The sequence below is a fragment of the Aulonocara sp. 'chitande type north' Nkhata Bay genome, linkage group LG19, assembly GCF_057382095.1.
Source record: "Aulonocara sp. 'chitande type north' Nkhata Bay isolate Kocher_YH1m ecotype deep benthic linkage group LG19, A_spYH_male_GT1.1, whole genome shotgun sequence".
Classification (NCBI taxonomy): domain Eukaryota; kingdom Metazoa; phylum Chordata; class Actinopteri; order Cichliformes; family Cichlidae; genus Aulonocara; species Aulonocara sp. 'chitande type north' Nkhata Bay.
This window is the reverse complement of record NC_141362.1, coordinates 31,046,152-31,073,168: the sequence shown is the minus strand read 5'-3', so window position 1 is coordinate 31,073,168 and position 27,017 is coordinate 31,046,152. Positions and strand designations below refer to the sequence as shown.

Here is a 27,017-nt window from a genome sequence, read left to right as displayed (position 1 = left end):
GTTGCAACGGTAGCATCCCACTACAGTGCCAGGCTTGAATTCAGAGAGCTCTTTAGAACGACCCCTTCTTTCACAAGCGTTTGTAAAGGCAGACTGCATGGCTAGGTGCTTGATTTTATTCAGGCACCTATTCAGTGAGATTGGAAACACCTGAATTCAAAGATTGAAAGGTGTGGCCCAGTACTTTTATCCATACAGTGTGTATGTGGCGTGTGTAGACAAGGGTGCAAATAACACTAATGTGCAAGTCCAGATTCTTCATTTCAGCATATGTCAAAAGATTTGACTTGATATGACTTGATATGTCTAAATATGTCAAAGTATTGGGAGTCACAGACTTTTAAAAAATAGAAAGTGATGCAACAAATATGCTGAAGCAAAGATGGCAGACCTGCATTTCGGGGAACTGCTTTGAAGGTCAGAAGACACGTGCATGTACTTGTTTCTTTGCCAGCTGCTTCCCACATGTTATAACAAAGATGAGCATTAAATGCATTTCACACATAAGATCAGGTTCAAAAATGAAGTGCTGTGATGAATAAATAGACAAAGAAGAAGGCATGGTCTTATACTTTTACGGTGAATGCAATTAATGAATTAATTTATAAAGAAAAGGCTTTGTAGGAAGGGATAACCATGAAATTTTAAACAGCAGGGTCGAGCCTTTACTGTACTGTCGGTGTTCCAGACAGGAAAGTTGTAATCCTGCTCAAGCTACCCTGGGGACATGATGGAATCAGAGAAAAATGTTGCTTGCTTTATTTTTTTGCTTTGAGAGGAAAGTTACCTTGTGGTGGCAAAGGTAAAAACTGAGGGAGAGCGATGTTTCTGCATGAGGAGTTACTTTAGAGCCAGGATGGTGCTCTGAAGAGCACAGCAGGCCAAAGAAAGCTGGAAGGGAATCAAAAAGAAACTCCTTTCTACCACCTTACACTCTGTCAATCAACAACAGCCTAAGAGACTGACAACAACTTTATTCCTCCATGTGAATGAAGCACCTTTCATCTGCCCTCTCTAAGAAACAACAGGGTTAAATCAGGAGCCATCTGTGGGGTCACGCTCTCACTGTTAGCCGTACTTGCAGCATGTTGCCATATGTATCACGTGCTTTTGTCAAAACACTGTGATGTATAGTGTGGTGAAATTAATTCTGCCGCTCAATCCAAAAGCGTATGCTTCGGGGAGCACTACGAGCCGGGGGTATAAAGAACGGTAGTTCCTGTCAGTGCTGCAGTTACCCTTTCCCCACTGTTTCCTGCCCTTAAGTATTCTATATTGTCCCATGCATTCACTCTGTGTGTGGCAAACCATGCCATTAATCTGATTAGTAAAACAGCCATCAACCTTCGAAGCCAGAACAACCCAGAACAACTTTAGTGCGCTCTTTTAAAGTAGATAGTAGTATTTATTTATTGTCATTGTCAAGAACAATGAAATTGTGTTTGGGGCTTCCATACAACCCAAAAAAAGAAGAAAATAATAAATACCCCTTAAAACCCAAGTGTACATATTTAACCCAGTGTGACTCCAATGCAATAAGACAATCCTTAGCAATAATGTTCGTAGAAATTCAGACAAAGACCTGAGAAACATGACAAAATACAACAATGCACCCCATTCAATATTATTGTACTGTGAGATATGATATCAGATATGATAGTTATCTATTTAAGAAAGAGGGGGGGGGGCAGGAGGGGGAAGAGAATAAAGATATGATGCACCAATGCAGACCAGTTCATTGCTATTAAGAAGTTGGATATGGTTATTGTCCGTGAGAGGGGGGCAGAGAGTTCAGGAGCCTCACAGCCTGTGGATACAGGCTGTTGGCCAGTCTGGATGTTCTGGCCTGTATAGACCTGTACCTTCTCCCTGAGGGCAGCAGATGGAAAAGGTGGCGCGCAGGGTGATGTTGGTCCCGCAGGATACTGTGCACCCTCCTCAGACAGCGAGTGGGGAAGATATTACTGATCTCTGGCAGACTTGTTCCAATAATTCTGCCAGCTTCTTTCACCACCCGCTGGAGTGCTTGCTGATCGGCCTTGGTGCAGCTGGGGAACCACACTAGAAATCCATACGTCAGAACGCTGCTGATGGCACAGTTGTAGAAGTTCAACATAAGAGATCTGGGAATGTGTGCGCTCCGCAGTCTCCTCAGGTAGTAGAGGCACTGTTGGGCCTTCCGTACAACTGAGGTGATATGGTTGCCCCAGGAAAGCCATCCTTTTCAGCACGCGGACTGAAATATTTCAACAGCAGTTGAATAAATTTCTATTTCTTTTTTAAAATAAAGAACATCTGTCTTCTCCCGTCTTCTCTGCTGCCATAATGAGGTGTACACTGTTCAATTTTAAGTGACATAAGTATTTGATGAAATTTTATAAAGATGTTCGTGTCCTTTTCCTTCAGTTTGGCTTTATGAGAAAATACCTCACCTATTTGTAGAATCCTCATCAGCTACAGCTGTGTTTTATGTTTTATGTTTAGCTCTAAATGAAATGCATATAATAACTGGTAATCATCGGCATAGTCACTCAACACATGAACTCAGAGAGTTCAGATTGGGACCGTGCTTTCTCATATGTAGCACACAAAAGAAGGTGGCCTTCCTTAGAAGTGTTCTCTCTGCTTGAAATACTCAGTTTTGTTGAGGAACAGGATGGAGCTCAGACTGAGCACACAGGATGTAACACATATGACGACCACTCGAATTCACAGGTCAGTTCTCACATGGTCATAAACGGACATCACACTGACTGCATGATCCTGGGCTAGGAAGCACTGAATGCCCTGTGGTACTGAGCTGCCCATTTGCATTGTAGCAAACAAGCTCAGGGCTGCAGTCGTCATGCTAACATTATCACTCTGTGCATATTAGCAGGACTGCTTTAGGTGCAGCCCGACAGAGCATCTGTGGCTGCTACTAAACAAACTACAGTAAACTGCTTCCATTTTGGCACAAAAAACCCCCGTGTGAGCAATCCGTAGTACCCTATCCACAAAATGATTTACTGCCAGCCACATGAGCGCAAAGATATGAGTGGAAAAAACACAGTAGTGTGATTTAAATCTACATTCCGGTTACAGGGGGCTTTAAAAGTTTGGGTTCTTTTTTTCAAAACGTGTTTTAAACCAAAACTTTAAAACAGTAATTTTACGCTGGTGTACAAGACGTCTAATTGAGGGTTACTGTATTTATTCTAAAACATGCCAGCAGTTCAAACTTCCCCTCTAATTCCATATCTAAGTATCTCACTGTTTTGTAAATAGTGGTTATTTAGAAGCCGGTGCAACAGATTTGTCGGTACTAAACAAACATGCTGCTTTCTCTCGTTTTTTATGGTTTACTACTTATTGATGTATTTAGTCGAGCTGATGGTTAAAACAACACTTTAAACTGATGGAAATTCTTATGTTTTAGTTAGAGTTTTGACCATGAACTATCTGCAGTTTTCCATCTGAGAGCTGCAGATAGTCACGAGGTTGTTGACAGCACCAGTAATGGAGCACACTGTCTTATAACTAAGGCAAGGCTGCTGCTTGGCTATTAGTAGTGAAGCTACAATATGGGCTCCTTCTGCTCCTTTTTTCTGTGCAACTGCACTTTTGATGAACAGATGTGAATCATCACACTGAGGAACTAAGTCTTAAGTGCTGACCCAGAAACAAGATTCCCCATTTAACTCACCAGGAGCTTCGATTCTACTTACGAGTAAACAGATGGAAATATAGCCAAGCTTGCACCTGGCCTCACTTTACCAGCCAAACGCAACACACACACACACACACACACACACACATCTTTGGTTATAAGCCACCATAAATAAAATTAATATTCTTTAGGTAAAACTGTGGTAATAAAAGCCTATAAGCTTTCATCTGTAATAAAGGCAGTTAACTTCACCAGAAGGCGAACAAGCATGACACAGCAGAGGAAATGCAATGTTCTTCTCAATGATTCAAAGCCGAACAGTCAGAACTCGCTGGCTATTTTTGGCACATGGAATTTGCTTTAATACATAAACAAGTCTGCTAACCATCAATCCTGAACTTGAAAACAGAGATAGTCAGCACCAAACCTTCCAGGATGTGGGCAGGACCGAGGATTTAGTGAACCAGATGACGATCTCTAATCAGACGCACGACCGAGACTGAGACGTCAACCTTTTAATAAACACGGCTCTTAAACGTAAAAATAGGCGCACTCCCGGGACGACCTGTGATCCAGTTCCTGTCACGTTTTCTCTGACCTCAACGCAACTGAACAAGGAGGTATTGTGAGGAAAGCGTGATTCTAGACACTCAATGCAGCCTCGCGGGTGAAGCCCTCAGCCGCCACTTTGTATTAGACAATAGTTCAATCCCTTCAGTGAAAATTTCCTAGACACAACTCAGCCACGTTATGTTTTTACTTCTTGCTCCCGCCCGGCACGTTTGTTCCTTTTCTTTCCCCCACTGTGAACATGTTTTCTCAGGTTGCCCTCTCCCAGTAAAGCAGGCTGGATGTCGGGCAAAGACGAAGTATAGATAACCTGAGCTTGTTTTCCTCCACGGAGGTCTTCTACATGGGGGCTTCCAGTCCGCACTCCAGTCTGGGGCCTTTATGTTGGCACCTTGCCGGCTGTGGCGCTTCACTCAGCTGATGATAGCATAGCCTCCAGTCAGACCTGGGTCAGGGCCAAGCCGTAAGAGGGTCCAGATGGTCAGACAGTCCCCTGGCCTGCTCAGATCCTCCGCCTTGTTTAACATAGGGGCGCTAGGCTGAACCTGTTATTATCTGGCAGATTAAAAGTATTTACTCTTTTAATTTAGGTAACTCCAGCTCCACATTAAATGTAATTTACGCCTTGGTAAGTGTGCCTTTAACTCTGCATTGAGGGAGGGGGGGAAAAATGGAGGGAAGCTTTGTGTTGAGCACGAGGGAGGCAGATCTAATAAGAAGACCGCTGGAGCCAATCAGCTCGCTGTGTACCGGCTGAAATGTGCGTGAAACGGGGTTGCGTGTGTGAGGGGGAGATAATTAGCAGAAACAAAACAGAGAAAACAGTAAACAAGTCAAAGAAAAAACCATGGCCAGTTTTACTGGATGTCACTTAACAGTGTGGGTTTTACTGCGCTTGTAAAATTTAAAGATAACTTTTACTAAAAAAAAGGTTTTTCATTCCAACCTGTTATTTTTGCCTACAGCACAACATGCAAGAACCAAATGTGGAATGAGTTGCAGCAATCTTACTTTAGGATCATCTGAAATAGCATGTCTAAAAAATGGATTTTCTCCCAGAGATTAGGGCTGCCACGATTTGTCGACTAGTCACGATTACGTCGACTATCAAAATCGTCGACGACTGATTTAATAGTCGACGCGTCGTTTGAAGCTTTGTAAGATCACAAAAGACGCAGGAATAATAGCAGGATTTAAGAGTGTAATAACGGACTGAAACAGAAGATGGCAGCATTGCATGTACAAGGATGTCAGCTACCGTTAAACCCCGAAGAAGAAGAAGAAGCAGCTGTGTCCCAGAATTCATAGCGCGGCCCAGCGCAGTTTGCAACAATGGCGGCAGCTGGTTAGTTTTAATGTTACTCTTATTATTCTTTCTGGGTCACAAAATAAACGTTTAACATATTTTCAGGCGAGAATGTAGCTGTGTAAACCTCAAATATCTGCTCAGTTTATCAGGACACCACATATTTTCAAAAGCGCTCCGACGTTTTCGGAGACGTCTGTTACCCACTAGCTCGTTAGCGAGCCGGGGGCTAGGCTCACTAGCGCCGTGAGAACACCGGACTCCCCGCAAATCGTTTTCAAACCCACCGCCGTCTTTCGCTACTCAGGTTAAATATATATGAGTCACTTAGATAACTTAAAATGTTATTGTTTGGCTTTTTTTTAGTATTTTATTTGTTCCTGAGTAAATCAGTTTGTCTGAGATTAAAGTTATAGTTTTTACACAGCTGAATAAACGTCAAGCAGACAGCTGATTATCAGAAGTGTGAGATGCTCCAGAATCTACTCCAGTGTCCTGTTATATTTTAGATAGCAAGGAGTTTATTAAACTTCACCGAAACAATCTGCAAATTTCATTAAAATTTAATAAACTATCATCTTGTCTTTATTTTTAGTTAGCACAGACCTTAAACACTTAAAGCTGTAAGCTAATGATAGTTATATAAGAGCAGATGCTGCTGGTGCAATAAGCTGTAGTTTTGCGTCCAATGGATGATGATCTGATTAGTCGACTAATCGCAAAAATAATCGGTGACTAGTCGACTATCAAAATAATCGTTTGTGGCAGCCCTACCAGAGATAGTCCATATGCAAGCTAAAGAAAGAAACAGCAACACTGACCTGGGCTGAAAAGCGCTTTTTCAGCCCAGGTCAGTGTTACATTTTAAAGATATGGCTCTGCATTCATTCACAGCCTGTGTCTTCTGTTCCACTTTTAATTATCTGGTTATTCAATACTGCTGCGGTCGAATAAAAAGAAGCAGCAGTTCCACCCATAATTAAGGACTGCTGTCACAAAGACAGCCAAGTGCTAAGTGTCGGTAATTTCCAAGCGAGGGTCTTACATGAAAAGAAAAAGGCAAACACTGCATGATGAACATGACCATGGGGGCAATAACACTCAGGGAAAACTTTCATAGGGCAATTCCGCTTGACAGGATAGTCATTAGTAGCCATTTACTATGTTATTTTTCAGTCTGAGGGCCTTAGATTGTAAAGCCTCTCTGTCTGCAAAGTTTACTAGCAGAGGAAGTTCTCTTCTATATAATGCATGGCAGTGTGCTTGTGTGCCGCTTCACCAATTTGTGTGTCCTCGGTTGCCAAACTGAGCAGCCAAATCAAAGGATATCCAAGCAAGGTACGTTTATTTAAAGTTTACACAGGGTACTGAGTTAACGACACTTACGTTTTATGCAGCGGTTGGTTCCTGGTGCCAAAGCCCAACCAGAGCAGCACTGCTGACCTCCACAGACATTCGGCCTGAACAAAAGATCACAAAAGACGAGAAAAACAGGGTGAAATAAAAGTTCTTTTTCTCAGGTGTTAATCCACAAGGCAATAACTGTGAGTAGGGTGAACCTCCTCGCATGACAAACTGATCTGATTGCAAAGGCTGTTAAGGGTTTCAAATCCTTCTGATGTGGCTAGGCTATTGATAGGAACAACTTGGAGATTACGCTATAATTGCATTTTATTTAATAATGAAAAAAAAATTCAGGGCAAGTCACGAAACTTTATCTGCGTGTGGACCCACAAGTCCCTCGTGCTGTTATGCGAGAGTCCAGGGTGAAGACAAATACAGAGTTATCTGAGCCCTGGAAGGATTAAGCGAGGCAAACGGGACACGAAAAAACACCCTATAAATCATAGAGCAAATGAGAGATGACAAGTTTTAAACAGCTATATCTGGATTCTTTTACTCGTTAATCCTAACTGGTAGTCCAGGCCAATTTTTGCGGCGAGATAGATGAAAAGGCACCAGACCGCAAGAGCAACTCTGGGGCAACAGTCAACACGCTGGCATGGCTCTGTGCCCCATCATCTTTTCACAAGATATTACAGTAAGTGGATGTCTGACTCATGGTGATTTGAGAAGATAACGGGGATTGACTCATTGACCTCAGTTGGATCGCGCTCAGTGGATGCTCTGAGTGTTACTGAGGCGTCACAGGGATAAAATGCAGTTATTTGGACCCTCTGGCAAGATTAGTTTTGTCATAAATCAAACACATCAGGTCAGGCTCGTGCCAAAGACATCAGTCATCACGTTCAAATTCCATCAAGGGATTTATGCATGCAATGGAGACCTTTATACAACATATTAGTAGCATGCCCTAGGCTAAAATATAGGTAGATAACACCTTGTTCGCACCTTGTTATATTTTTATTTAAACCTTAACATTAGGAGGCATAGAATTATTTCACCGCTGAGCTATCTGGATCAATCACCTATCTGACAGGTGCAGCGAAAACAGAAAGAGGAGTCACACTGAGTCAAGTTTAATGTAAAGGAGAGCTAAGTGAGCCCAGCTCTGCCAGTGCTGCGGGGTACGGTAAATGAGCGAGTGGGAATTCCAAAGAGGAAATGTGTCATGCGAACACTTTCTCTAACAAGCAGCAGATGATTCATCTGAACTAATAAGTGTTAAAATCACCACGCAGACTACTAAAAGGTAATGTTCCCGCAGATTTACGCAACGCCCTCCTTTATGTTGCTCGAAAACTCAAAGAACCCCATTCATTCAACGCTGGAATATGTGTTTTTGGCAACATCAAGTAAGGCATTCGCCCTATCCTGCAATAAAGCATGTTGGATCTAATCCTGTGCCGAGCGATTTTCTTTGCACGCTGCTTTAAACAGACAGCACCTCGATGTCTGAGTGATGGATTGGTCCGAATGTGCTGGTTTTTTCAGGTTTAATGGTTCAGACCAAAACAACATAACACATCTGCTACGCAGAGAGAAAGGTACATGTGAGCACTGACATCATCATATCCTGTCTGTGAAGCCTCGTGAGTTTAGTGGGGCATGCTACTTCTCAAGGTCCTGCTCACCAAAGGCATTACAGTAGAGTCAGTAGCAAGTAGGTAGCTGGGGTAGCAGGCTGTAAGTGCATATCATATGCAGGCCCATCTATTTCTTCTAAACAATCCTCCATAACTTGGACATATCAATAATAGACCTGTTATGCCACACAGAAGAAATGCTTTTTATATATTTTCTGTGACAGCAGTCCAAGATGAGCCGTTCAAATCTCCCTCTGATTATTATGTAAACATTCACCCTCCAGTGTGTATCAAGCTTTGTCCCAGTGGAACAAACATGAGTGGATGCAGGAGGCTTCATTTAACAAAAAGAAAAGAGGTCTAATATGGAAACAGCCCGTTGTCCTGTTTAGAGTTTAACAGAGACCCAACAGGAGATTTGCAGGCTGGAGCGAGTGCCACTGGAGAAACAGGTGTTTCTGATCACCGAGCAAATTTTTTAAATGCTCACCAGCCAACGCTTTGGTGGAGCCACTACAATACATGGCCACAGGCAAAAGCCTAAAACTGGAGCACTCGCACTGAAGCAGGCTGCAGCCACTCTCCTCCTGCAATTTGAATATACTGTGTGTAGTAATGGGAGGAAATGGTGATAATGCAATGTTAAATAGTTCAAACACAGTTCACCCATATGCATCACATTTGCTGTTCATTACTGCCCCCGCCACATCAGCCCAGTAATCAACGGTGTTTGACCTCAGCTATTATTTCATGTTCTGCCATGACCTTGATAACAAAACCCATACGTTATTATAATTCATATTTAGTTGGCTTAAAGCTGTCACCTACTGGTTGACAAATTAATGCAGTATACGGAGTGCTTTGGGGGAATGTGCTGATTTACCTTACAGGAAGAAAGATTACGCTAAAGGGGCCACCATCACTTTGCAGTAAATCACATGGACTAACCGCTACAGCTAAATAGGTCACACGTTCCTCCTAAAGTAGCCCACTGCTGCTCACCCAGAGTTTGATAAAGCAAAGTAAAACTTTTAGACTGCTGACAGTGGGGAACTTGGCCGTCACTCTTACCCGATAAGTCGCTTAGTGCTGGCAGAGCTGTGCCTGCTGCTCTGCCTGCGGTTCACTCTGTTTCGTTGCTGCTGGCTGGTAGGGTGTCTGGCGGTGCGCCGCGCACCATCCCTCGGCGCAGAGACAAGATCTTCCCCGGAGGTGGCAGCAGCATGGACCGGTCTTTCTTTGGATATGTGCTTGCGATTCTCCTGAGATGATGTCCCCCTGGGCAGGCGGACCAGAGTCCTCGACTGACTGGTCCCAGGTGAAGAGTCACTGGATGTTCTCGAGGACGAACCGTCCCGCGGTCCCCTCGGCGAGTGACCTCGACTGATCCCCCGGGACTGCAGCTGGTCCCAGACCGCCCGGCCTGCCCCCGCACCCTCTTTCCTCCCACCTGCCGCGTCCCTTTGACCGTCACCAACTCGCACGAGCACAACAGTCAAAATCATTAAAAGAGCAAATCCTGCACGGTCCATTTTGGGCATGCAAATTTTTTTGAAACTACCGCGTAAAAGGACACACGCGTTACCGTTTCTATCAAGAGCCACTGAAATAGGAGCAACTCAAAAAAAATAAAAAAATAAAACGAAGAAGAAAATACAAATAAAACGAGAAACCGTTTTACACGAGCTCAGCAAGACCGCATCCTCTCCCAACTATGAAAAATGCCCGGATACCTCTTCATAATGCCCAGGTAAGACGTAAACAGAATGTCTTCAGGTTATCAAGTCTTTACTTTTCTACAGTCCGAAAACACTATCAGCTTTTTTCTTTCCCCCGCGCTAAAAAGATGCTGTTTTACGCAAACATTATTCTATCTGCGTCTCTTTAGTTTATGTTGAACAAGAAAAGAGGGGCAAAGAGAGCAGCGCGCTGGCTCTGGGCTCTGAGGCTGTATTCTTACTCTAAGTGAGAGAGTTTGAATCGTGCTCGCATGAGTATCACCACCTCCTTGGATCTGAAGTCACTGGGAATTTTTGTAGGGATTGCATGCGCTTTGCGTGGAGAAACTCCCCCTTGTCGGATGTATTCTTGCTTCTACTTACAGCATCGCTCGGTCCATGTGCCCACACGCACTTTCTCTGCCAAGTTACATGTTGTTGCTCTGAATTTCTTCGGAGCAGGACTGTTTTATGAATGCAGCTGCATTAATCATTACCTTCAATTTAAATTTAAGTTGACAGCGTAGAAAATATTATACAACTTCCAGATGTTTTTTCTTCCTTTCGCAGAGCTGATTGTTTCATTATTTCAAAGTCACCGTTTTATGATTATTTTTAATTAATTAGGCTTATTATTCTATTAACCCATTTCTGTGGTAGGACACACTGTGAGTGCAGTGTAAGGGCACTTTAAAGCTAATTTACAGTGGTACTGTTAAGCTTTTATAGATTGCAGGATATATGTAAAACGTGCTTCCTGACCATACACACATTTTGATCTGGCAGTAAAAAGCTCACAGTTCAGACTCCCTCAAACTGAAACCTTGGAAAACTGGTCAAGTTATGTAACATCTAATTCATCTCCTCTTTTCATCTGCTGCATCATCACTTTCCTTCTCACTGTCTGGAAATAACACATTTCTCTTCTCCCATAAGACCCTAAACTACCCAAAGAGAGCTGGCTCGCTTCTCTCATTCAGCCCACAAAGATGCACGCCTGTCTCTTTCATGAGCGCTCTCCTTACTCCCTAAGCACCATTACCACTCACAGAACTGCCATCCAAAACACACAGAGTGCTGTTTTCTACCCATTCATTCTTTTTCCCAGCCATGAAATATCCAAAACCCCTGAAAAGTGATGTCTGTGTTCCTTTTTTTGTTAGCGATCCATGCAAACTAAATCTGTGAAGGCTCGGACTGACCACTACAATTGATTACAGCTTATCTTCCAACCCATACTAATCTAATTACAAAGGATGCCACATTTGTCTTATGCATCTCTAGCTTGCTGCCTGCTACTGTACCCTATTTTTGCCTGATAACAGTTAAATCAAGCATGCTTTCCTAATGCAGATAGCAACAAAAAGATCACAGCCATCTGACCCCAGCATCCATGAGGGTTACCCCTACATGGACAGACAGATCTCCTCAGTGACCTGTGCGAATGAGCAGCTGGCTGCTGCTCAAGTGTTCCTTGCTGAGTTTAAATCAATGTCTTAATCTGTTTCTGAGTCATGTTAGATGCTCTTGTATCTGTGTAGGGCAGACGTTGCCAACCTTTCCTGGCAGGTGTACACCCGTGTCACACTTAAATACCTCCTTATGTTCCAGTCAGTTGATGCTTTTATTAGAAGTTTTTTAACACTATTAATTGTTCTTCCACTTGGATTCTCACGTATCGACAAGCATTTTAGACAGTTACATTTAGTTTAGTTTTATTTATCAGCTACAAGAAAATATGTCAACAGGTTATCTGTCCAACGCCTTTAGTTTCTTGTCAAAAATCCATAATTTATGTTCTTCTCAGCCATCTAAAGAAATTTTCACCTGAACTACTCCAAACTTGGGAGGTGTGTTGTTGGGAGACCTGATTAAGTGCATTAGTTTCACATCGCTGTGGATGAATTGTGGCTCGCTGGTCTTTGCAGGATCTTTTAAAAATAAGCCACATGGGAAGGGTTTTGAGCATGAGCGACATGTTTAAGGTTACACCAAAGCATTTCAATCAGATTTAAGTCCAGACTTTGACAGGGCCACTCCAAAAACTTTCATCTTTTTTTAACCATTCAGACGAGGACTTGTTGTTGCATTTACAGTCACCCCCTCCTGCAGAACACAAGACTGCTTAACCTTCAGGGCATGAACTGATGGGTGGACATTTACCTTCAGGATTTCCTAGTAGAGAGCTGGCTTCATCAATTACAGCAAGTTGTCCAGGTGTTAAAGCAGTAAAGCAGTCACAGACCATCACACTACTACCACCATCTTAGACTGATGGTGAGATAAACGTTAGGTAGATGTGTCTCTGTCTGCTCTTCGGCTATCAAAGGAACTCTTGATGCAAACTACTCCAAACTTGGCAGATAGACACATAGATCTATATCTGTTTATCTGATAGATAGATAGATAGATAGATAGATAGATAGATAGATAGATAGATAGATAGATAGATTCAGATTACCCTAGATACAGTCTTTAACATACCCCTTAACTAACCCTTGTTTGGGAATCATTAAACGTTTGTGGAGCAACAATGTTATGAAAGTGGACTTTAATGTGACCCAATTTGATAGGCTTCAATTTGCAGCATCTGGAGGAACTCTAGAATAAATACCAGGAGGATGTCTCTGGCTATGACCGACGCTTCTACACAAAGAGTCCTTTGAAAGCTCTGGCATGACAACCAAGCCACTCCTATCATCTTTCAAATGCAGAGCAGAAATATAACTGCATTACACTGCGAGGTTTCACACAAAGCGCAGGGTCAAATCAGCAAAAATATCCAAGTCCCATGACTGAACCGACGATCCGCTTATGTGTGCGTGCCTGTGATTGATACAGCAAGCCTGAAGTGGATTTGAATTGCCTCCACATTATTAAGTGCTTTTCATTGTCTCACGTTCGATGGCGTAATCTTGGACAAATAGATGGAAGCTGATTAACTGCATCGAGTTGAATCCGCGCTGTCAGCGTGAATGTCATATTTGCATCAGTTTAGTTGACGGCCTTGTCACTGCTGCACGAGCGAGGGGTCAGAGGTCAAGTGTAAGACACAAGACAACTAAGCAGTATCATTACCAGAATGTAGGGCTCCTGTTATAACCAAGTATCAACTGTGTATTCTTAGCCTCTCCTCCAGAATTTTAAGTGATCTATGTGAATCGGGCTCTTGTATTGACTTTCAATAGAGAGCACTAACAACAAGGAGCGCCAATCTCTTCATTAGCTACCTTTTGCTGTTTGTATCAAGGACTTCAACTCTCCTTTCTTTTTGCCCGGGAGCTAACATAATACTGACATTGTTCAGACTGGGCAGTGGTGAGGACCTGAGGGAAAATGTGGAAAAAGGAGGGTCATTTTGGCAGAAAACCACTTTGTAAAAACTCGAATTACGTGCTTTATTGATGTGTTATTTTTCATCGAACATGGCAGCTTTTCCTTAGAAGGATCATTACAGAAGTTCTCCATCACGCTCCAGCACTGTACATAAAACAGGCATTCGCACAACTAGAGGAAACAGTTAAAGATAGAGCAGGATCAATCTAATGCACTTGGGGCTTGGGCTGCAGGGTCTTTCCCAGCTTGTGTGAACAAAGAGCTGTCAGCTGGATAATAGAAGTAGGTCACATGGGTGTTATTTAAGACAACCACCTTCACTTTCCCTTTCGTGATATTCGTACTTTTTATGGGTGTTAGAAGTGCAGCTGTGAAACAACTGAGAAATGCGTGTGCGTTTGCCTCCGAGCCATACTGTACGGTGCTGGATCTAGAGGGAAATCTTTCAGCTCCATCTACACTTTCAAATGGCGGAGCACTCCAGAAATACGCTACAGTCAGACAGACTGTAGCGCCACTGGCAACGTTTCTGATGCATGTCATAGCACTGGCAACGCGTCCGCCTCAGCTGAGTGATCGGCTCTTTCATTTATGGGTGTGAGTTGTTAAGTTAACAAAGACCTTTAGCTGACTGGAATGATGAAAACTCTAACAAAGATTAGATTAAGTACTTCCCTTTTGCAAATTATCCTTTTGCCCCCTTTCAAAAGATTGGCTTTGATACAGAAATAATTATGTATTATTATAACCCATATTGCAGCACAGTCTGTGAAACAGAGAAACTCCTAGCAGCAGAACTGTGTATAATAAACAGTATAGTAGACAAAGACAAGACATCCATTCTTGTACCTGCTAGCAAATGAACCCCCGTGGAGCTTTTGCACAACTTCTTGAATATGTCAGTAGACTCTGTCTACTGACATAGACTCTGTCTTTCTTTCTGTGATTCAATCTAGGTACTTAAAAAATTGATTTCATCTGATTGGTTTTGTCTAGATCAGGTGTGTCAAAGGTGTGTAGAGCCCACTTTAACCTTAAGTGGGCCAGACCACTGAATCTCCTCTTTCCATCAGTTCAACTAGTTATAATACTAAGACTACAGGTATTTAACCAACGAAGAAGTTTAACCTAAGTGGTATGGTGTGGTATGAGCGGTCATGGGGGAGGTCTTTTTATCCACGGTTCAGTATTCACAGAATCACCTATTTCTGGAACGTATTCATGGAAAATTCATCTATTCACAGATTTTTTGACTTGACAAGCTATTGGCTGGCGTTTGCAAAGCAGCCAATCCAGGAAAAAATCTGGTACATTAAGATTAAAGAGTCGGAGAGAAGGAAAACCGTGGATGTTAGCTTCTGCAGCAGTGGGAAGATGGTTTCTACTGCGCGTGATAAGAGCATCGTCAGGTATATTTGGTGTTAATAACGCTTATAACTTGACGTTGACTTTTATCAGTAGGAAAGATTTTCAAACGCATGTCCTCGTTAATGTCTTTGCCAGGCTGATTCTGGCCCCCGGGCCTCATATTTCACAACCCCAGTCTAGATACTTCTTGGTGTTAATTTGCTGAATAATGTATGCTACTTGAATTTTGATCCAGAAATCAGATAATAAATGTAAGGTTTATATTTGATTACGCCAAAAGTCCTGCATCACAAAAAAGAATATAGAAGATTCCTTTGGATTCATTCAAATGTAAAATTCTAGGTTATGACATTAAAGTTGCTGCCATGTATTGTTGTCTTCTTGTATGGCTTCAGTAGGCTGTGTAATATGCTGCCTTTGTTTTGTTTTTTTTACACTTTGGTTAAGTGTCTGCTGCTCCACTTCAGCCTGAAATTCTCTTGTGCAGTCCTTCTGTCTCTTGAAGTTTGATTTAAAAATGTCTCCAATGAACAATATGCAGAATGATGTCACACCGCTGCATGATAAATGCTGCTGGAGCGGATTCAAAGGGTGGATCATGCTGGCAGCCAATTAGGTCAAATAAGAACATGCAATAACTTTCCAGAAAACATACATTTTTCTAAAGATGTGGGGGCCTTCTACTCATTAGCCAGATGTAGCCTAAAAGATTCAGAAATCAGTCACAGCATAAATCAGCACTGGCAGGAATGTCTAAATAGGAGTGCGATGGAGTGCCCTTGGTGACATGCATTCTTGTAAATTCTGAGTATTCAGTTCACAAAAGAAAAAAACAGCAGAGGGAGGAGTTAATGTGTGCGATAGATCATTCTGGCGTTTCAACCGGAGCTTTCTTCCTCCTCTCTGCTTTTCTGTCTCCTCCCTTTCAATTTTCCTGGCCCCTTACCCTCGATTTAAGCGTGCATCTCGCGCCGCTGGCCCGAGCCCCTGGAGCTCTCTTCCTTCTGGTCCCCCTGGTTGTGACCTGGACGCAAGGCGCTCTGGGCTGACTCTGTTGCTGTTTTGTCTTGAAGGGTTTATAGATGGGCCGTGCCTCAAAGCTTCGGCCCCTATTCTCGTTGCTTTACGGCTTTACGCTGTCTCTACCAACCGACCGTGGAAAATCAAGGTCAAGCATTTTCCACATTAGCAGCTTTACCAGGTGGACAGAAATGGATATCTGCTGCATTTACCCCTCAGCCCCTTGCCCACCGAAGAAAAACAAACTGCTCCACACGTGTATCTCGCAAAAATGGTAACTGATGGTTCTGTTCATCACATTTTCATAACACACAACAAAGAAAGATGCAAGGGGTGATATTAGATTAGGTATTTTTAGAAACTGGGCCAAAGGTGAGACAAGCACTTCAAAGTACATGCAAACTGTGTGGCACCAACCTGGCATCTAAATTCAGGGAGTGCACTCGAAACAAAAGGACTATTTTTTCAGTGGGAAAAGTTAAAAAGCAATAAAGGAGCGATTTCTCCTTCTTCTTCTTCTTTTACACTTTATTAGTGTCAGGTAGCGTCTTATAAAATAGACCATACATCTGAAAAACTGCCTGAAAAAACGCTGTTCCCATTAGAGTCCTTTAATTGCCTCCAGAAGGTCACGATGATTTAAGTCTAGTATCAACAAACAGCCTGTAATGTTTATAATATGGAAAGTATAGGCCTGTGTGGTGAATAAACTGTACATCTGCCTTTAAATCTTATCTTTATTTACAGCAGTGTCAGCTGTAACTCACTTTTTTTGTTGCTTTTTAAACCTTGTTTTGCTGCAGGGTTTTTTAGTTCACACGTCGACTGTGTTATTTTATTTCACCCCTAAGCCACCCATGTGTTAGTCTGACTGCACGCACCATAAAGCAAAGATTGAACAAATTGTCAGTTGTTTTGATATTAGACTGCAGGCCTGTTGAGTAATGCAGGTTAAGTTCTGTTTATCTTTACTGCTGGGAATGGATGAGACATAAACCCTATTTGGTGGCTGACTCACTGATGGCACGTGCTTCCCAGCCTTCAACATGACAGCACATAAACTTGGTATGGCGCTGGAGTTTGAGGCAAACTAATTGCTAGCTGTGTTTTGAAGGAATAATCTTCTTTCCATATGCAGCACTCGTGTAATGCTCGTGTTTAAGGCCTGCTAGTCCTGCTGCACGGGCCTTATGCTTGGTTAGCTGTGAGCAGAGAATCATGTGCTCTCTTCAGCAGTTAGGAGAATGAAAAATCTTCTTCACTGCCCCCAATTAACAGTGAAGGTCGAGCACCAGAAAGTTACGATGCGATTTAACCCCCCGCATGAGGTCAATTTGACCTGAATAGCTTCTTATTAAGCATGATAAATTTGTTATTTTTCAATCCATTAAACCTTTTCCCCATAGTCCATTTAGTCAGAACAAACCTCTGGCCCACCATAGCCTAGTCTCTGTTTACCACAAGCAAACTTCAAGTAAAAAGGGGATGACACGACGATTAGCAGAGATGACTTCAAAGTGCTCTCTGCCACAGGCTTTTGTTAATTATCAGTCGCCAGTGTTGAGTGCGTGAAGGTCAGTAGGGTAACATCAACGGCAGCATTCAACAACGGCTAAACTTTAGTCCAGTCAGTGGAACAGCTATCAATGAAACCTTGTTACGACCATGGGATCCATGGGACTGGACTGGAGGGATGCAAGGTTCAGGGAGGAAGTCTCTCTGACTACCCTGACCTGTCTGCGAGAGCCCTCCAGGCAGACAGAAACTGAGGCCTCCAACAGATGTTTGGGAAAACTGCCCCATTCATCATGGCACTTTTCAGGAATGTCTTTGAACTGTTTTTTAAATTAGCGTCACATTCATCTTTGGCAGAACCAGAGGACTTAGATAGATAGATAGATAGATAGATAGATAGATAGATAGATAGATAGATAGATAGATAGATAGATAGATAGATAGATAGATAGATAGATAGATAGATTGGCAGCAACAACGTCAATAAAGTGTTTTTGAAAACTGCCAATGACTCTTTCAAAATGCTGTGGAGGAATTTCAGCCCACTCTTCTGTGCTTTGTCCTTTTTTTGGTGATTTTGCTGGTGCATTTCTGATCATTGTCATGCTGCATAATTTAACAGGCCATGAACTGTTGGTTGGACATTCTCCTTCAGCATTTCCTGGTAAAGAGCAGAATTCATGGCTTGATGAATTGTCCAGGTCCTCACACAGCAAAACAGCCCCAGACAATCACACTACTACCAGAACAATTGACTGTTGGTTTGATGTTCTTGATGGATGGATAGATAAAAAGAACAGGATTTTCATGTCTTTTAAGTCGGACTTCTTGGATGTTTCCCATAACTGCCCACTTTGTGAATCACACCCATGAGAGAAATCTTGGACTGGTTATGTTATTGAGCAACTCTGTCTACCATTGCCCCACATCACACTCAGCTTCAGCTACAGTTCTCATGCATACACATGCACACACACATTGGCATGGTGTAGTGTGAACTCACGGCATGGCTGCAGGGTCTCAGTCAGCCCATGTGGAACAGCTTTTTTGCTCTCGCTCTCCCATGCTGCTGCAGCAGTGGGGTTTAAATCACCCAAGGCAAAGCTGACAAGATGACAATGACAAAACGACATACAGGAACTGTCACCAAGCCAAAGCAACACTTCTCCACATTAGCTCACAAAATTTATTTCCTCCTGAAATAAAACATGGAGGAACAAGCATAGAATTTATTCTGTGGACTGTCTTTTGTTAACATTCCAGTTCACTGTAATGTAAAAGTATTCATATGACTCTAACCCGGCCTGCCGGTACAGCTGAGTTTTATACCGAGCGCTCAGTAGGGAGCAGGAAGAGAGGCCCCGTGCGTCCAGAGCCTCGTCTCCTGAGCAGCACTAAGCACTCAGCAGGCTTCAAGGGCGAATGTTCATTAGGGAGCCAAGTTTTAATAAGCCCGCAGACAGACATGCTGCTAAACAGCCTCAAGTGCCAGAAGAGGTGAGTTTACTTATTGTGCTGATCCTCATGACTTCATGGCATCATGAGCAACACATCTAAATATCTACAGGACCTAACAATCAAATACTGTACACGATTGACTGTCAGGATGGAAATAAGTAAATAAGTACTTAGTATAAGCTGATGAATTTAGACAAAATGATTAAGCAGTGTTTACCTCAACCTTTATTTATAAGAGGAAAATTCACTGAGTGTGCCACGCTTGCTTCACAGTCACACCAGCTCAAGGTCATCCAAGAGAGTTAAATCTGTTTATTTGCTTACCTCAAATTAGTCTCCAGCAGGCCGTGCAGTCTAAACCAGCAATTAGATGAAACTTTCTGCTGCGAGGGTATTGCTTCTCTTATCAGGAAGGAAAGGGTTTTGGAAGAACTTTTCAGATAATTTTAAAGTTATTTTAAAGCACTGCTTTAAAAGTCCTAAGACCTATAAAGGATATATAAAGAATCAGTTTAGAAACAATTTCCTACACAAAGCTGCTCAAAGCTGCTGGGGGGGGGGGGGGGGGGGGGGGGCTTCTTGAGTCACCAGGTTATGGTGACGAAAAGTGGATTTTGTGAAGCTATAGATACAAATCTCCAAATTCACCTGCCAACATAGCTGAAGGTCTTTCATCAAGATTTAATACATGTTAATCTTTATGAAACCCAGGAAAAGTGTAAAAGCTAGCAGTTTAAGAGGCGTTGGACAGAGCCTGACTAGCTGTTTGTTTCCAGTCTTACAGTAATGCTAAGCCAAGCTAACTCTCTGCCTGCTGTAGCTTCTCTATAGAGACAGATGATAAGTGCTTACCTGTTCATTTTTCCTCACCTGCAGGTTGAATAATATCAGATTGAGTTTCTGAAATAAAACTAGAACCCTTTTACTTAATAATGCTGCTGCTGATGTTACAGTAAACTTCATGGTTACTGTACACCACTGTTTCCAATGTGTTTACACGAATCTGCAGCTCTATCATGTCTATCAGCCTACTACATGTTCAGTCACAGTCAGTCTATCAAAGAATTATATCCTTAAATCCAAATTTAAAAACAGGATCTCCGCAACGGGAGCTTTGGTTTGTTTCGTGTGACTAATCTTAAGATGCAAGAAACCAGTAATATATAGCACAGTGAAACGAGATCAAGGTTGCACTTTATCACTCTGTCATTAAGGAGCTCTTTGACTTTAGGATAACTAATGCAGTGTTGTTTCTGCACTCGCCCTGCAGTACCCAGGACCCCTTTCTCCACGGATTGTCTTGGCACGGTCCGGAAGAGTGTTTATCATAGGAAGAGGTAAGTTACTAAATGAATAAAAACAGGATGACAGCTGAGTAGAAAAATACACGGTGACACGGCAATTATGGAGAGCTGTTAACAAAAGGATAAAGTCATAAAACTGTCCTTCAACTGTTTCTACTTAGCTGAAGATAAGATAACCCAAGAGGAATCAATCACAGGGCTTGTATATTAAGACTTGCGTGATAGATCATGATATAAGTAAATGGTGCGTGGGATGTTTAGATGCATTTCAGAGCAATTTTAAAAAAGGATTAAAATCATGCACGTTTTTTGTTGTGTACCAGATTTTTATGTTTGGAAATTATGTAAGGCTCCAGAGGATTTTGGAATGGGCAAACTGGACAGTGGAAAGGAAGGGGGCAGTTTTTATTTACAAACAGCTCGGTCTCTATTTGTTGTTTTATAGATCGATTGTGACCAAGTCTCCCTCATAAAATAAATGGAGGTACAAAAGACCTAGATGGCTCTGATGGTTGAATTCACATAACTTCTCCCACTGTTTCCCAACACCTTATTGTTTTTATGTCACCAGTTAATAGCATGTGATGAGAAGTTTGGTAACTGTTGCCTGTGCTTCTAAACGCTCAACCAGCTGTCACCATTTAGCTTAAATAATGATTTCATGTTTGCACAAAGAGTCAGATCTTCTTATTAGATCACCGCGTCATCTCTTATGATGATGGATAGTGTCATGAGGGGTCACCTTTTTTATTGCTGATCAGAGTCAGCGTGTGTGTGTGTGTGTGTGTGTGTCTGAGGCCAAACCACATCTGGAGACAACCTGGGGGCTGTTAATCACAAACCTAAACAGAAAATAGCTCAATCTCCTTGTTTGAAACACCCAGAAACATCTTTGGTTGCATAACAGCCTTTTATTGTGCCATTTTCATTCTTAGGAAAAAAAATGGGACCAAAAATGGGAGGCTTTCATATTTATGCTGTAATAAATACAGAGCGTCTGTGGAGTTTGACTGAAAAGTGTTACACACACCGTATTTACTTGGAAGTTTATTTCCATGCAAAACCTCCTCGGAGAAGTCTTTGGGCAAATTCTTTGTTGAGGTAATGTTTACTTTGCCACAAAAATGTTGCTGTTGCGTTCTCTAACGACCATAACAACATCACTGATGAATTTGGTGGATGGAAAATGTCTCAACCGCATTTTATGTACAATGTTGGACATCTGAAAAGTTTTTGCATGCCCTTGTGGAGACGCTGGCCCATACTGTGAGCGATTTTGAAACGACGACGGCCGTTCGCCTGGACGACTTTAAAAAAAATTGGGGGATTCCATCCAGTCTGTGAATTATGTGAACTAACTGGCACGAAATGTAACGTCTTAACAGCCGGGCTGACTGGTGACAGTTTAATGGCTGAAGATATAATAAATATCCAGTATTTTGTGTATTTACTGGGTTTCACAGCTTGGACAATGTCAACAGTGGGCCTTTACCCAATATATTTTTTTCCTCATTGTCCAAATACGGCAACCAAACTACAAGCATGTCAGCATCTCTCTCGTCTGTCAGTCTAGCCAGAGGAGGATTATATGCATGCACAGTACTGTGTAAAAGTCTTGAGTCACCGCTGATTTCTTTATAGTTTGCTTCCAAGGAGCCAGACTGTGTTGTTTAAGCGTTACACATGACAGACAAGCTATGAAAAAAAAAGTTTTAAATATTTTTTTTCTTTTTTTAAACCAGTCACAAAAGCACATCATTTGTTCCCATTTCTTTAACCAACTCTACAAAAAGTAGCAACAATATGAGCTTGACGACATAAAATGATATTTTTGCATCAGGAAAGAGCTAGTAGTTGAAACCCTGACATACAGTATATCTGAATGGTTTTGGAGCGTATTCCTGAAAGTTTTTTGGGCCTGCCAGTTCTATCTGCAGCAGATGATCGGTATCTGAAAGTCACATCCTAAACAGGAAAAAATCCAGCAAAGACCTGACACAGGACCTGAGAGCTGCATCTGGACCTTCGATTAATCCATCTCCTGTTCACTGAAGCCTCATCGGAAATGTTTCAGTGGAAGGGTGGCTGTAAAGATTTTTTAAGGAAGCGAAAAAGACTGAGGTATGCCAAATTACACAACAACTGGACTAAAAATCAGTGGCAAATTTGAATGTGTACTTAAGAAATCAGGAGAGAGGTAGAACAATGAGTGTCTACAGCCATCTGTAAAAAAACAGTGGAGGCTCTGTCATGTTTTGAGGCTGTATTGCAACCAGTGTTGTCAGCGTTCTTGTCTAAACTGATGGAATTATGAACCTTGAAAAGTACGGTCAGATTTTGATAGACCATGCAATGCCACCTGGGAAGTGTAGGATTGGCAACAGCTTCCGTTTTTAACAATGATCCCAAATCACACTCCCAGTTCAGTCAAACCATAAGTGCACAGAGAAACACACAACAAAACTGCAGTTAATATTCTTATTTTATTACCATATTTACCTCCTTTCCTCTCTTGATTTCTCATCATTGGTTCCTGAGCTTCTTTGACCGTTGAGCTCACCTGGCCCTTTAGCTTGCTCGTCTCACTCCTGCAGCTGAAATGAGTTTTGAGAATTTTGAGAATTGTTCTTCTCAGTTAATGACTTATGGTCCAACCTTCTTTTCTATTTAAGAGTTGAGCACTCCATTTGTGTTCTTTCTCCAGTTTAGTTACCTTTAATGTAAAGTGAAATAAACCCAGATGCACTGTAAGATTATTGATGGCTGTTTCCTTTGTATTTTGGCCCAATGCCCGCAGTAAAAGCAACTTTGTGTGAGCTTCCAGCCTCCTAATTTGCAGAAACATTATCAGTCATGGATTGGCCTTCCCAGATCCATGACCTGAACATAGATGATCAAGATGTGCAACCATTTTAACAGAGAACAGAACATAAGGCTAGCCAACATACAACTTTAAGAAGCCTGAAGACCTATTTGTGAAGAGTATGACAAACCTAAAGAAATGACGAGAAGCTTCAGGCTATGTTAAAGAATAAAACATGATCACACCAAATATTGACTTTCAAGTTCTTAAAATTGTAAAAATTCTGCTTTTGTTTTATATGCTGTATTTTCATATGTTTGCAAATGTTCCAATAAATTGCTCCACATATTTCTCATCTTCCTAGTGAAATATAAAGAATTGTATGTTTTTCTTTTGACTATTACTATGCAGGCATTTCACAACACTGACCTCTTTTAGAGGATGCTTCTCTTTTTACAAATTGTTTTAAACCTATGTGTATAACTTGACTAGCTTACAGAGTAAAACAAACCTTAAAATATGATCTAGAGAACATTCAGAAAAGGAAAAACATTATTTTAACTCACACGTTTGAAAGGTATTGTTGAAAGTTCTCATTTTAACATCTCTAATGTAATTAATATAGACGTGTGGTGAGCCTTAGTAGCAGTCCCTCTCTAACCTTGATAAATACACAGACAGTGTCTTGTGTAATTCATACCCAGAGCAAAACAAACACTTGATGCCATGTCTGTGGCCTCTCTGATGTCCACGCTTATTTCTGGATGGCATTCTCATCATCCCATTGGGCGATGACAGCCTTAACGAGGAAGCGAGCCCTGCCATGACAGACTACAGTGCTATCCCAGAAAGGAGCCTGGATACATTACATCATATCGTGATAAGGCTTGCACATGAAAAGTGCCCTGCTACAGACTAGCGATCTGCCCAGGGTGAACAGCACCTCTCGCCCTGTGACAGCTGGGAGAGGCTCCAACCCTGCTGTTACCCTGAACTGCATAAGCAGTAAAAAAAAAAAATGGATGGAAAAGTGTAGATTATTCAGCAAGATTACAATCATCAGACTTCTATATGTGTACTGACAGTCAAGAAGACCCATATGAATCTGCTATTCATGAGAGCTGAAATGCAGTCACGAGGGAGAACATGAAGCCTCTTTTTCACAGGGTTTAGGAAGCAGCCTGCCATTATCTAAATGGCTGTACATGTTGGGGAAGTAGCAGCTGATAGGATGCCGTCAATCTTTCTGTCAGTCCAGGCCTCACCCTGTTCCTCTCTCTTTTCAGGGTGGTCCCAACTGTGTCGACCATCTCTTGTCGGTATGACTTGGCAGAGATCACCGCAGCAGGCAGGAACACACTTCCCTTCAATCAGCAGTTTCCAGCAGGTGTGCTGTACCTCTCCCGTTCTTTCATCTGCAGCAGTATGTAGAGTGTAATTCAGTCCCGGCCTAAGCCCTCCCAAACTGGCACCTCTAGGCTGAGCTGGATGTGTGCAAATAAAATGCTTTGGCTTGTTTTTGATGCTTCTGTCAAACTCTTCTTTTTCTTCTGTCCTCTCAACAGTTTCAATTTCACAGCACAGAAGAGAAGGTGATATCTGGCTCCGTGCTGTAAACACACTGTGAGCTGGATGCTGCTGATATGTACACAAAAAAAGATGGCACATGTGTTGGCCAGATGTGGTTACTATTGTTGTATTTGCTTTGCTGTGGTCAGTGAAATCCATTTAAAGCCTCTTTTTTTCTTACCGGAGAAAGTATGAATGGATTTATTACCCCCCTGAGTAAGAAAACCGTACCTCCGAGGATGACTAAAAGCTGTCAGAGTTCCACGTTGTAGTGATCTGGCCCAAGCCGCAGACCAGCAGTGGAGTGCTTTTTACAAATAAGGAGCTCTAGGTTGTGCAGGGGAACTGTGGGTAAACCTTAAGCAGCTCTTTTTATTTTAATTTAATAAGGAAATAAAGCACTTGAATCCACTGTTACAGTTTATAAATCAAAATATATTAAAGGCACCTGTATTGTCATTTGGAAGCGAATTGCCAAATAAGCCAAGTTTGTTGTAATACACAGAGTAGAGGACAGTACAAAATATGACGACTGTGCTGAACATACTGAGCTTCCTAGGTGAATAATTACAGTGCTTGGGATCAGCCCAGTGGCCTGGAGCACTCTACTGACTTGGAGTGGATGTGGTTGGAAAGAGGACCAATGCCAGGCTTATTATTGGTCATTTTCTACTAGACCCTAATATTTCTATTTGCATAACTGTGGGAGTCAGAATTCATGACAGCTAGTTTGATCCTGACCTTGTGGCACAAAAACCAGAGTTATGCAGCTTTTTATCACGCCAGAAGAATTTGTTGTAAACAGTCCTGTTCTTCTTCATGGTTCAGAAACTGTATGAAGCATTTTACATGCGCGCAGTAAAAGGGACAATTTGATATGGGAAACTTTATGAGGATACGGACAGAAGTACTAAAAGAGCTGAGAGTCAGACTAGTGGCTCTGTAAAGCTGTATTGGAATTAAATATCCAACAGTGTTTGCAGTATACAGTGTTGTGCAAAAGTCTTGAGCCACCCCTCATTTCTTTATATCTCACTTCCAAGGTGTCAGACTTTCTTGTGACTTTGAAAGTGCTCTTCAGCAATATTATTTGCTGAAGTCTTTTCTGCTTTTTCATTCGTTTGCAGTCCAGTTTGTACGGAAACTTAACACTGGGCTATGAAACATTCAAGCATAAAGAAGGAACCTAACTCAAGGGATGAGTCAATGTTGTGTCTACATATAACAGACAACTTAGCAAAGAACCAATGTTAAATTGTATCTGTAGGCACTTACAAGCAGCCTATTGCAAAATCATCATTTGTCCCCATTCAAACAACAAGCTGATTCCCAAAGCCATAAAACTTGGCATAACTAAGCATGGTCTCAGTGGAAGTTTGGCTATCAAGAAGCCATTCTTAAGGAGGGGAAATGGGGAGAAGAATTACACAAGAACTGGACTGAAAATCTGTGGTAAAATCAGTGTAATTAATCCATAACTGAAGTTTTTGGTTCAAAACGTCACCAATAGGTCCAAGAGGTCAGGAGAGAGGAACAACAGTGAGAGTGACAGTCATCTCTAAAACACTGTGGGGGGGTTTGTCATGTGTTGGGCTGCATTTCAATCGCTGGGGTTGGGGATCTTCTCAATATTAATGGAATTATGAAAACAGAAAAGTGCAGTGAGATTTTGATCCACCATGCAATACCATCTGGAAAGCATCTGAATGGCACCCGATTCATTTTCTTTTTACATGACAATAATCCCAAACACCCAACATCATCTTGAAAGACAACAGAACAAAAGGCAGCCAACATCCAAAGAAGAGCAGTGAACGTCCTACAAGAAGCCTGGAGAACTATTCCTGAAGACCGCTTGACAAGAAAGCTGCCTAAGAGAGTTCAGGCTAAAGACTTTAGTACTATAGTATTACACTAGAAAAGATATTATCATAATTTTTTGTTATCATAAATCCCCTAAAAATAGATTTTTTTGATCTAGTGATAGCATTAGATGAGCTGTAGCAGATCTGTGTCAAACTCAGCAGCTGAAGAGAAATCAAACATCACTAACTTGGGGAAACCACAAATGCCTAAATGTACAGAGTAGTGCTGAGATATTTCAGTTTTCTGAGAGGGATGCAGGACAAGTCTGTCCCACTGACAATGAGTCCAGCAGACACAAAAGAAAAGCCTAGTGTTATGGGGAAAAGTTGAGGAAAGTCACTAGGAGACAAATTGTACAAAACTGTCAAGATGTTTCAGTCTAGATTAAAATGGTCAGGTGACAGACTCAACTAGACCGCGACCCATGCTGTTAACATTCACAGCCTATTCACACACGCTATAGTGACAACTGTGCTAACAATAAGGGCGGAGCAGCATGGGGTATTTCTCAGACAGTTAGACAATCAACATTAGAGTCCCTGTTATTA

At 42.0% G+C, this 27,017-nt stretch overlaps 1 protein-coding gene and 1 long non-coding RNA gene across 5 annotated transcripts in view; one reads left to right on the top strand and one right to left on the bottom strand.

The window, feature by feature from the left end:
- LOC147307406 (latent-transforming growth factor beta-binding protein 2-like) overlaps positions 1-10,519 on the bottom strand; it is a 90,215-nt gene extending 79,696 nt beyond the window's left edge. The window contains exons 1-2 of one of the 3 annotated variants that reach the window (XM_086274814.1): positions 9,584-10,519; positions 6,912-6,985 (exon numbers count right to left, since the gene is read on the bottom strand). In XM_086274814.1, coding sequence (XP_086130940.1) covers positions 6,912-6,985; positions 9,584-10,053 — 544 coding nt within the window. In that variant the 5' untranslated portion in view covers positions 10,054-10,519. The remainder of the gene's footprint in view (positions 1-6,911; positions 6,986-9,583) is intronic. The other 2 variants (XM_086274813.1, XM_086274812.1) reach the window with 2 other exon arrangements.
- The window catches only part of LOC147307405 (uncharacterized), a 28,394-nt gene continuing 10,788 nt past the window's right edge, over positions 9,412-27,017 (top strand). Inside the window, exons 1-4 of one of the 2 annotated variants that reach the window (XR_015126389.1) lie at positions 9,418-10,262; positions 20,198-20,264; positions 24,321-24,421; positions 24,600-27,003. This is a non-coding gene — a long non-coding RNA (uncharacterized LOC147307405). Of the gene's footprint in view, positions 10,263-20,197; positions 20,265-24,320; positions 24,422-24,599; positions 27,004-27,017 lie in introns of those variants that run through there. The other variant, XR_015126390.1, reaches the window with a different exon arrangement.